At 47.5% G+C, this 11,311-nt stretch overlaps 1 protein-coding gene across 6 annotated transcripts; it reads left to right on the forward strand.

Annotated features, from left to right (window-relative positions):
• Positions 1 to 1,921: 1,921 nt before the first annotated feature.
• Serpina4 (serpin family A member 4) lies at positions 1,922 to 11,106 on the forward strand. 6 transcript variants are annotated; one of them, XR_015621684.1, is made up of 7 exons: positions 1,922 to 1,984; positions 2,292 to 2,431; positions 4,522 to 5,177; positions 7,463 to 7,686; positions 7,770 to 7,818; positions 9,995 to 10,154; positions 10,705 to 11,106. XR_015621684.1 is itself a non-coding variant. In XM_087552266.1 (7 exons), exons 3-7 carry the CDS (start codon positions 4,538 to 4,540, stop codon positions 10,900 to 10,902), a joined length of 1,272 nt encoding a protein of 423 aa, XP_087408392.1. In that variant the 5' UTR covers positions 1,922 to 1,984; positions 2,292 to 2,431; positions 4,522 to 4,537; the 3' UTR covers positions 10,903 to 11,106.
• Positions 11,107 to 11,311: the final 205 nt, after the last annotated feature.

Consider the following 11,311-nt stretch of genomic DNA (forward strand, 5'->3'; position numbering starts at 1 on the left):
TGTGCTTGACCCCATCCTACTGACCACTCACTGTACTATGGAGTAGTACCTCCTGATCACTCTTTATACTTTGCTGCCTCTGCCGGGTGTCTTCTTTCTACCAGACCCATCCTGACACACTGTGAGCTAAAATGACACTGGTCTCCACATGTTGGCACCTCACAGGTGACAAATGAGAAACCCAAACCCTTGGTATTGTAGAGGTGACATAAAAGTTTATCCTGTTTCCTCACAAAGCCCTTAGGAACAGAGCAGCCAGGCTGTTCAGCAGGGCTGGTAGCTGAGCCTAGTCTACTCACCCTGTGACCAGTAGCCCTCCTTCACTATCTGGTCCATAGCACTTTGAAGAAATATAAAGGTCATTTCCTCTTCCTATTCTCTGGGAGGAATCACCTGGCTGCAGCACAAAGGGAATAGTTTGGGGCTCAAAAAACCTTCCCCAGGTAGGCATGGTGGAACATGGCTATGATACCAATACTCAGGAGGCTGAAGCAGGAGAACTTACAAGAGTACTAGGTTAGCCTGGACTACATCATATTATGCCAGAAAGGACTATATACATAGCAAGACCCTGTCTCAAAAGGCTAAAGGGTAGTAGTAGGGGTAAAATGTCATCAAACAGTCAGACCCAATACATGCCTCAGAAATGCCCAGAGGTCTCTTGAAACTGCTTAAAAGGATCACACCCCAAATAGTTCGACCTTTGTGCATTTGGGGGTAAAAAAATGTGTGACCTGCCTTGAGTAAACCAATGACCACGTGACTTATACTCACTGGGCACTTAATGGTGTCATACTAGCCTCTATTTGAAACACTTGAAGAATGTGGGTTTCTCGAGCTCTCATGGCAATTCCCCCTGTGAGATGGGGGAATTATTATTCATGGTTTAGGTAGGAGGAAACCAAAGCACAGTGATATCTTAACCAGCAGGGAGCCCAGTTTCTACCCTGGCTCTTCCTCGCTGCTAAGACCAAGGGGGAAAGACACCCCAGGAGCCAGCAATGTGAGAACACCCCATGTTCTCATGACAATCTATCAATGAGCTAGATGTGCCTAAATGACAACTGAGGACCAAGACAGAAAGAGTGGGGTGCGGCAAAGCTTAAATGAAGTCCTGTATCTCAAAGATGGCAGAGACTGTCTGAATTCAATCCCTGACCTCTGTCTTAGCACATCAGAGGCAGATGCCAAGAACCAAAGGGTAGCCAGTCATCCTGAAACACCGAGGTCTTTCTCCATGGCTCTTCCCCCAAAAAGCCTGAATAACAGTGGCCCCAGAAGGTCTGCTTCATGCAGATGCTTGCCTGCTTCTCCTGAAGAGAAGTAGTCTAATTCCACAGTTAAAGATTTGAGTTCCTGGACCAGCAGGCTAGTTCTACCCCACTCCACCCTTGTGCTTAATGTACTGACTTTAGGGACCCGTAGGTCACATCTTGGGAGGTCTAGCTTCAGAAATCACAGAGTTTAGGGCTGAAAACTAGAGGTCCTGAGCAGGCTCTCAAGTTCACTCGGTAGCATCTGGACTGTGAGAACTAGCTCTCTCCAGTTGTATATACCCTCAGCCCCTTGCAGTGACAATCTGAAAATGTTCTCACTTGACGCGCAAAGGCAGCAATGCCTTTGATCTACTGTGATCCTTTGAGGTGGGAGTAAGATCTGGAGCCCAGAAATGGTTTATGTTCTCAAAGCACATGGGAGGCCAGGTGAAGACCAGATCCTCTAAAGGTCTTTCCCAGGAAATCCTCCACACATTATGCAAGCACAAGCAAACAAACCATCCCAGATTCCCCTGGGAGGGTAGAAGAGTGTTGTCCTGGGGGAGGCAGGCTCACTTCCGGTGAGGAATCTGTGCTAGTCCCATGGTTCTGTTTGTTAATCATTAGTTGATCTGGAGTGGGGCATCAGAGGAATCCAATTTTCTGAGCTCCACAAGCCACTCTGCAGCTCAGATAGTCACCAGGGTCACTACAGGAGGAATTGTTCCGTGAGTAACCCAGGGGAAGGGAGAACAATGTCAAAAGAGAGTGACTTGCAATTCTGATTAGCCCAAGACCAAAAGCTCTTCCTGGGTCACTTGACTTTAGAGCTAAACCTGGAGGGGAGTCTGGGGTCAACTGGACATCTGGTCACCCTCCCTACATGTTAGAAATGCTGAGACTGGGTTGAAACTGTGATGTACCTGTGCTCAATGCCCTTGCTCCCTCGCTAGGCCACTGCACTCAAGCCCCTCACGCTTCCACACAGCTAGCTCTGGGCAGCGTCTGCTGAATCTAGATATTCCAATGCTCCAGGCAGGTGCTGTTGACACAGTGGAAGTTGGAGGCTGGGAGGAGGGGCAGTCTGAGTAATTCACTTGAAGCCACAGAAAGGAGTGTGTATTGGAGGCTGAATTTCAGAAGATATTTAGGGACAGGAGAGTCTGGGAAGCCAGGTATGTTATCAAATTCTCTTTCCCATGAAGTAAAACTGGGCAGAGCTACTATTGTGATTGTGTTCAAAGTCAGCAAAGGACAGTTCAAGTGTCAAATGTGACCCACGCTCCAAGTGAGGGGTACGAGATGTAGAATACCAGCACAGAGGTTATCGTTTGAAAATAGAAGTTAAATATGCATGTATGAATTATAAATCATTGAACCATGTTGATGAAAGTGGTGACCCAAGACTGTCATCCCTGCTATGAACAGAAAGCCATCTTCAGTGCCTCCTGGTGCTAAAGAGTTAGTTCCCCAGACAATTGAGGGAGATGGTATCTCAAGACAAGTGGGAAGCCAGGTGGGTCTTTATTAAACCTACCACCCTGTGTTCTCAAACTGTGCAACAAACGTACCATTAAAGTCAAGGGTACGAGGGGTGGAGAGATGGCTCAGTAGCCAAGAGCACTAACTGTTCTTATAGAGGAACTGGGTTCCGTTCCTAGCACCTACACTAGGTATCCTACCTGTAACTCTAGTTCTGGGTGATACAACACCCTTTTGCCTTTTAGGGCACGTAAATGTGGGTGCACATGCATGCATGCAAACAGACACACACATCTAAAAATAAGTAAAAATTTTTAAGTGGAGAAATGGCTGACGATGTTAGAGGTAAAACTCGGCAGCATTTTCATAAGATACATGAGGCTCAGCGTTCATTTCCTAGTAGAAGATAAGAGAAAAACAGACAGGGTTTTGTGACACTCTAAGGTTATTTGAATTTTAGACTGCAGGACCCATGCCTAGAGTTTTGTTAAAAATGCTTGCATTGTCCACAGTTGCTTTCCAATGCCTAGGGTAGAGCGAGTCATGGCAGAGAAACTCAGGATATGACATGGGGGGGGGCATAGAAGGCCAGAGAGATGGTCACAGGGTGGTCACAAAGAACCTAACGGTGGTAGGATCATTGGATTGGACTCTTTAGAAAAGTGAACAGCCTTTCTTGGGCAGGTCAAATCCATTGTGAGAAGGGAATTGGTGGCACTGTAGGCAAAGCCATTCATTGGCAATGCTTTCTTCTGGTTGCAGCAATGATAGAAAGTCTAGCTCTTTCTTCCACCACCTGGGAGAGAAGCCCAGGAAAGTGAGGGAGGGTGGAGTGCAGACTGGACAGCCAGGGAGAGCAGCAAAGGTGGTGCTCATATCTTCCTTGTTCTGCCCCTGGATGGCTGAGATAAAGGCACAAGGAAAGGTACCATGGAAAAAACAGTACATAAGAGGAAGGGGACTTGGCTCTCCCTGGACTTTTGCTAGTTAGTGACTTTTACAAGTCAGGTTTGGACCCCCTGGTTCCTTCTCTCTCAAATAACCATGAAATACAGGCATGTACAGGTGTGCTCCATGAATCTACAGCTATGTCACCATGTGATAACACCGTCACCACACGCATGGAGGGTACTGGCATTCACTTGTCTCCAACTGACAGAACTGACACCATGCCTCTATCCTGACTGTGTTGAAAGCCAATAAACATGTCCTGGAGAATGAGGAGAGCAGAAGGTCTTTATTAGGAAATAACAAGGGTGGTGGTATAATTCCCAAACACATTGGAGACATCTAGGCATCTCATTATTGGAAAGACTTAGTATGACATGTAGAAATCACAGAATTTAGGGCTGGAACCTAGAGGTCCTGAGCAGGCTCTCAAGTTCATTTGGTAGCAGGGTAGAAGGAATCATATGTTTTGAGTTCAAAGATGCCTCACCAAAAAAATATTTGAGTACAGAACTCAGCTCTAATGTGTGGTTTATCCTGGGTCCATAGAAGACTGAATGGGCAGCTCTGATTGGCTTAAACTGGTCCCTTGATAGATTTCTTAGGAGACCCTAATTTGAAATAAGCAAACAAATACAGCAATTTAAGTGCATATTAGCCATCATTTGCAGAGCCATCCTCCCACAGACATAGGTGTTAGCCCCTAAAACTCCCTATCTAGCAATTGGATCTCCCCTGGGGCCATGCCTGTGGCTCTGGCATGGCCAGCTCAACAGAGCTCCTGTCTACTGCTCAAATGTCCTTAGGGTTGTGGGGGGTGTCCTTTTCTCTGCAGATCTGAGAGACCCAGCATGCATTATACTCGCTGTCTGCTGCTTCTCCTGGCTGGACTCTTGGAACTCTCTCACAGTCAGCCAGACCAAGAAGAGCCTGACAATACAACCAACCAAACCTACAGACAGTTCTCACAGCAGAACATCTCCAGCTACCAGATTGCCTCTGGCAATGCCAACTTTGCCTTCCGCCTCTACCACCTGATAGCGTCCCAAAACTCTGAGAAGAACATTTTCTTCTCCCCACTCAGCATCTCTGTCTCTTTGGCCATACTGTCCACAGGGGCTGGTGGGGACACCCAGGCTCAGATCCTTGAAGGTCTGGGCTTCAACCTCACAAAGCTGTCACTGCCTGAAATTCATGAGGGCTTCAGGTCCTTGCAGCACACAATAGCTCGCCCATTCACTGAGCCACAGATCTCTGTAGGCAGTGCGCTGATCCTGAGCCAGAACCTGCAGATCCTCTCTGAGTTTGTCAGTGCCATCGAAACCTCCTATAACAGCAAAGTCTTACATGCTAACTTCAGAGATAAGGAGGCTGCGGTCCAGCTCATCAACAACTATGTCAAGCAGAATACTCAGGGGAAGATCAAAAATTTGGTCAGTGACCTGAGCCCGGATGTAAAGATGGTGCTGGTGAATTACATCTTCTTCCAAGGTGAGCCAACAAAGTGCCAGCCCACCCACTGCTGAGCATACACTCCTGCTGGGAGGTAGGCTACATGAGGAGCACCCAGGTACCTCTAGCTCTTTCTATGGCCCCTTGTGAAGAGTTCCAGAGTTCAATGAAGCTCAGTCCGCTTTTCAAACTTAGCTTTTCATGTTTATTGTGGAGGAGTGGAGCGAATGCTATGGCACACATGGGGAGGTCAGAGGACAGCTTATGAAAGTTGGCTGTCCCCTTCATCCTATGTGTCCTGAAGATCAAACTCAAGTCATGAAACTTGGTGGCGGCAGTGTTTTTGCCCCATAAGTCATCTCTCCAGCTCCAAATCTCAGCCTGTAACTGGCTCTGACACAGGATCTACAGAGAGCAAAGTGAAAACATCCCCAGACAATAAATAATCCAGGAAAACTAGTCATCATACCTACACATCACATATGACATGTACTCAAAACAAACTCCTTTAAAGATTCACTTTTTGTATGTTTAGTGGTTCGTGTGAGTATGGACTTTGTGGGCATATGTGTAAGTACAGGTGCTGGCTACAGCCAGAGGCATCAGATCCTGGAGCTGGAATTATATCTGGTTGCAAGCCACCAGCTAGGTGTTGAAAATCAACTGCCAGTCCTCTGGAAAAGCAACAGGCATTCTTAATGGCTGAGTTATCTCTCTAGCCAAGTGGTTCGCAACCTTCCTAAAGCTGCAACCCTTTAATGCAGTTCTTCGTGTTGTGGCGACCCCCAATCATAAAATTATTTCGTTGCTGCTTCGTAACTGTAATTTTGCTACCGTTATGGATTGGGATGTAAATATCTGATAGGCAGGATAGATGCAACCCATGGGGGTCGCACCACACAGGTTGAGAACCCCTGCTCTAGCACTGCCATGGAGATCTCAAACCATCCTTCCCACCTACCACTTCTTCACTGTCTCCCTGTGCTCTCATTTCCCTCCTCCCATGGTTTAGATTTTGGTGGCACTTGCAACAACTATTTGCAAACGCCTATAACCTAGCTCTTTGCTCTTCTCAGAGAAGCGACCTGGCAGAGCTGTATGCCTACGTAAACCCGGTGGCCCAGTTAATTCACCTCTGTTCTTGCAGCTAGGTGTGGCTGGAAGAAATGACCCAAGTGGACATGGCCTCTCCTGATGTTCGTGCACGTGAACATCCATGGTCACTGCCCAAGTCCACATTCCCTCACATAGGTCTTCACACTCCAGAGCAAGGTTCCCCCTCAGCTCCCCTCCCCTTCTCCAGTTCTGCTTAGTAAGCATGCCTCTCAGTCCCTGAAAAAGCTGAGTCTGTTCTTACAAAACTTTCTTCCTGTATCACCTCTCTATTTCTTCCTGTCCCTGAGTTTGGAGCATGAACCAAAACTCCTTCTCTTTGGAGGGCAAGAGGGACATCCACTCTGCCCTCCTCTCTGTCCTGGTCATGGTTGCTGATCATACATGAGATTTGAACATGAGCCAAGTCCCATGGTGCCCTGCAGGTCTTCACAAGCAGATGTGTTGCTGGACAGATGGGAGATTTATGAGGGTCCCAGCTTGTTCCTGTCTGCCTCTCAACTTCTTGTTGCTGGAACTGAATGCTTGTAATAAACAGCTTCAGTGGAGGAAGAACTTTTTTGATCATGGTTTCAGAGTATTGCAGCAGAGAGAGCATGACAGAGCAGGCACATCATAGCAGGTGGAGATCAGAGCAGAATAGCAACAAAAGGGGACTGGAGCAAGACATAGCCCCTGAGGATATGTCCCCAGTGTCCTTCCTCTCTGCCTCTCCACAGCAGGACCTGTAGTCTAATAGGTTTTGAACCCATCAATGATGAAACCATTCATTAGGTAAGAGCTCTCAGGATGCAATTGTTTTAGAAAGGTCCTAACAGACATGCCCAGTTGTATTTTAATATCCTAGAGCAGTGGTTCTCAGCCTTTTTAATGCTATGACCCTTTAAGGCAGTTCCTCCTGTGGTGAACCCCAGTCATAAAATTATTTTTGTTGTTACTTCATAACTGTAATTTTACTACTGTTATGAATCACAACGTGAATGTTTTTGGCGATAGAGGTTTGCCAAAGGAATCAGGACCCACAGGTTGAGAAGCGTTGTCCTAGATGCTTCTCAACTGAATCAAGCTGCCAAAGGAGACCAACCATTCCTCCTAGAGGACTTGAGTAGGGCCCAGTGACAGTGAGGGTCTTTAGAGGTTATACTATGGTTCTGGGCTGTGGTTGACATTCCATGCAGGAAGATTTGGCTTCTCTTTTTCTGTTCCCTCAGGTCTTTGGAAGAAACCCTTTCCTTCTTCCAGAGTCTCTACCAGTGACTTCTATGTAGATGAGAACACGGTTGTGAAGGTACCCATGATGCTGCAAGATAAGGAGGATCACTGGTATCTTGAGGACAGACGTGTACCCTGCACAGTACTGCGGATGGATTACAGGGGTGATGCAGTGGCATTCTTCATCCTTCCTGACCAGGGCAAGATGAATGAGGTGGAGCAGGTGCTGTCCCCAGGCATGCTACTAAGGTGGAAACACTTGCTGCAGAATAGGTAATCAGGATGTCTTGTGGTGTTCAATCTCAGTGCTGTCCCCAGGCATGCTACTAAGGTGGAAACGCTTGCTGCAGAATAGGTAATCAGGATATCTTGTGGTGTTCAATCTCAGTGCCACTTGCAAGTGGACCCTTTCCATGAAATCCAATGGACAGAAATTGGAGTGACCACTACTCTGTGAAGGTGCCAGCCATGGTGCTGAGAAGTCCATGGGTCTTCTTGGACAGCGAACTCTCCTATGGTGGTTAGTACAAGGCCCTACTCTCATCAGAGAGAACCACTGTAGAGTTAGGAGTCTTAGGTTCCCTTGTTGCATGGGTCTTAGAGCGACTTTGCCTTTGAGGTTCAATCCTTGTACAGGAAATCTGGAGAACCCCTCCCCCAGCCAGCCAGATGATTGTCTGAGCTGATGTAAAAGGGTTAAGAAAATTCTATTCACTTATTCAATTACACACACACACACACATACACACACACACACCCCACATGGGGGGTGGTGAGAGGGAGAGACAGAGAAGCAGAGACAGACAGAGAAAATATAATGTGCCCCCCACACTCCTGTGTCCCTTCACGTACTTTTACAGAAATGTTTTGTTGTGGTTCTCCAAATTCTCAATTTCAAATTCCTGTGTATTGCACATAATTTTGCCAGCTTCAGGCTTCCAGAACATGTTCACCTGACATGCAGGCAGAGCTGCTGCTGGAGCCAAGCTCAGGTGAAACAAAGATAATCATGTCTTTCTGAGGAATACTCAAATCAGCTGGGGCCCCAGCTGCCTCAAGCTCTGAACAGAAATGTTTGCAATTGTAAAGAAGAAAAGACCAGCTGGGAACCTCATTCAGCAGGAGGTCACATGAACTGAGTTAGGGGATCAACTCATAAACCTTGGCCAGTCTGGAGCAGCTGTGATCCATAGGGCCTCAGAGGAGGCAAAGGCAGCCTGCCACGTGAAGGGGCTGGCACCTGTCTCCAGGATATCTGCTCACCTCCCCAACCTCTGCAGGAAAAGAGCATCCAAGGGCAGCAATTGCCCCAGGTAGACTATGGGCAGCTAAGGGATGCTCAGAGAGGCAGTCCTCCCCCGAGGAGGAGCCCCTTAACTGGTTGTACAATACCAAGGTGGTCAGCCCTAAAATCATATATGTACAAGAGACACTGAGTATAGGAACTGGAGATAGGAAAAAGAATGGGGTGGAATGGAATATGGAATAATTATATTTCAATAGAAAATAATTCCCCCAAATAGCTAAGCAGACATCTGGGGCCTGTATCCACTATTGACACGTAGCTGAGGTGTTGCCTGACCCGCATGTGCTTCTGGAAGCTAAACTGAAGTGAAGTAGAGGAAGTCCTCCTGTCTCAGGAAGGCTCTGACCAACCAGGGTGCAGCTGCTTTGAGAGTCTGATGTCTTGAGCTTGGGGTATGGCTCAGACAATAGAGCACTTGCTTTGTAAGCACAAGGACCCACGTTTGAATGTCAGAGCTCACATTTGTAAAGAGCCAGTGTGGAGGTAGATGTCTGTGGTCCCAGGAGACAGCAGTATCCCCGGGGTTTGCAGGCCAGCCAGCCTAACTCACTGGGCAAGTTCCATGGCAACCAGAGACCCTTTCCCTTTGACCCTTACTATGTCTGGCACCATAGTGCCCCAAGATATCTGATAGATGTCTTAATCTCAGTCAGCAAAGCCTCTCACTCACTTTGCTCCATCCCATATCACACTGCTGAAGGCTTCTCTCTGAGCCTGGCAACAACCTCTCTACCCATCTAGCTCCCAAGGCAGGCTTCACCATGCCAGAAATGTACATCCCAACTCTGTGGCGGCCCAGTGTCTCTGCTGCCACACACTCTCTTAAACTCAAATCGTCATAAGAAAGAACACACAAAACAATAACCTCTGATCCAATTGATAAGATATAATTGCCCACCTAAACATACAAAGCCCTGTACACATCCATCCCTTAAGAATATTCATATCAACTTGTAAAGGTACAGAGTGGAATCTTAATATCAGCCTCCATGTTCTCTCTGCGACTTCCTCCTCCAGTCTCCTTCCTTTCCAGTCTCCTCTTCCCTCAAACTTTTCTCCTGCCCATCCTTCCTTCTCGTCCAATGACAGGCCTTCTTCTATCTTGTACCTGCCTTCACTTGTGTGACATCCTACACGCAGGCACGCACCCACGCACCCACGCACCCACGCACTCATACACACAAGTGCACAGAATCTAACATGCCTCCCCCCTGTTCCCCTTCAGGTTCTTTTACAGAAAGCTCATATTGCAGCTCCCCAAATTCTCCATTTCAAATTCCTATGAATTGGATGAGATTTTGCCTGACTTGGGCTTCCAGGATCTGTTCACCCCAAATGCCAACTTCTCAAATATCAGCAAAAAGGAGAAATTGTACTTATCCAAAGTAAGTAACAAAAGATCATTGACCATACAGACCTCTGTGGGAGACTTCTGGCCCAGGGAAGGAGATGGGCAGTAGATGTGCTCCCAGCTAGCAAGCTCTCTGGGAGGATATACTCAGTCATGCACAGTGTCAGCAGCCACACTGGGAACAGTCTCAGTGTTGAGATGATGTAGCCATGACCAGCCCATGCCCTCAGATGCCTCAGTATTGAGCAAGGGGCCTGGTAGAGTCATGGAGAGTGAAGAATACATTATAGGAGCAGCAGAAGGCTGTATGGGTATGTTTTTATGAGAGAGTCAAAGACCCATGACTTTAATTTTGGGGAGTAGACGTATCAATGGGTATATATGCCCCAAGAGAGGAATATGAAAATCTGTCTTGGAATATAGCCTGGTCTTTGATTTAATTGTCCTTATCCCTAAGATGGTCATAGTGAAACTGATGTCGTAGGAGGTGACACTAATTCATAGACACACGGTGGGGCTCAGGAAGGGCAACTCTCATCACTGTACATTTGGAGAGACTGTGAAGCCTACAATTTCTCCCTCAGGTTTTCCATAAGACCGTCCTGGATGTGAATGAAGTTGGCACAAAGGCAGCAGCAGCCACCGGCTCCTTTGCCACCTTTTTCTCTGCCCAGCCCAAGAAACGTTACCTTATATTCAACCGGCCCTTCTTGGTGATATTGTATTCCACCAGCTCCCAGGATATCCTCTTCATGGGGAAGGTGGTCAACCCCACAGCATAGCAGACCTAGGATTAGGTGGTCTGTTACCAGCAGGAGAACGTGACTGGGTAGGCCTGGATATGAATAACTCTGCACCCATGGCTTGGGGTGGGAAAGGGCCCCTGACTCCCAAGAGTGGTAGAGGGAGGCGTGGGGCTAGATGGACTGGAAAGTGGGAGATACCTCCCTGGGGACCACGCTGATTAAACCAAATGGCATCTCTGAGACTCTGGTATGTGTGTGGTGCCTCACATGCAGCAGACATAGACATGTCCATTACCTCCAGGCCTTACCCCGTTAGGAAACCTGGTCTCAGACATGCTGTGAGGTGCTCGAGTCTCACATGGCTGCCCAGTATGAGGAGAAGGGAAGCTGGCTTGGAAGAATTAGCATTTCTTTCTGGAAGAGAAGCTGAGAAAGCTTTGATAGG

The sequence above is a fragment of the Rattus norvegicus genome, chromosome 6 (genome assembly GCF_021556685.1).
Source record: "Rattus norvegicus strain SHRSP/BbbUtx chromosome 6, alternate assembly SHRSP_T2T, whole genome shotgun sequence".
NCBI classification, from domain to species: domain Eukaryota; kingdom Metazoa; phylum Chordata; class Mammalia; order Rodentia; family Muridae; genus Rattus; species Rattus norvegicus.

Coding starts and splice junctions, on each gene's coding strand:
- Serpina4 (XM_087552264.1), top strand. CDS start 4,538: ATGCATTATACTCGCTGTCTGCTGCTTCTCCTGGCTGGACTCTTGGAA. Junction 5,178..7,462: donor GAATTACATCTTCTTCCAAG/GTGAGCCAACAA, acceptor CTGTTCCCTCAG/GTCTTTGGAAGAAACCCTTT. Junction 7,737..9,994: donor AAACACTTGCTGCAGAATAG/GTAATCAGGATG, acceptor GTTCCCCTTCAG/GTTCTTTTACAGAAAGCTCA.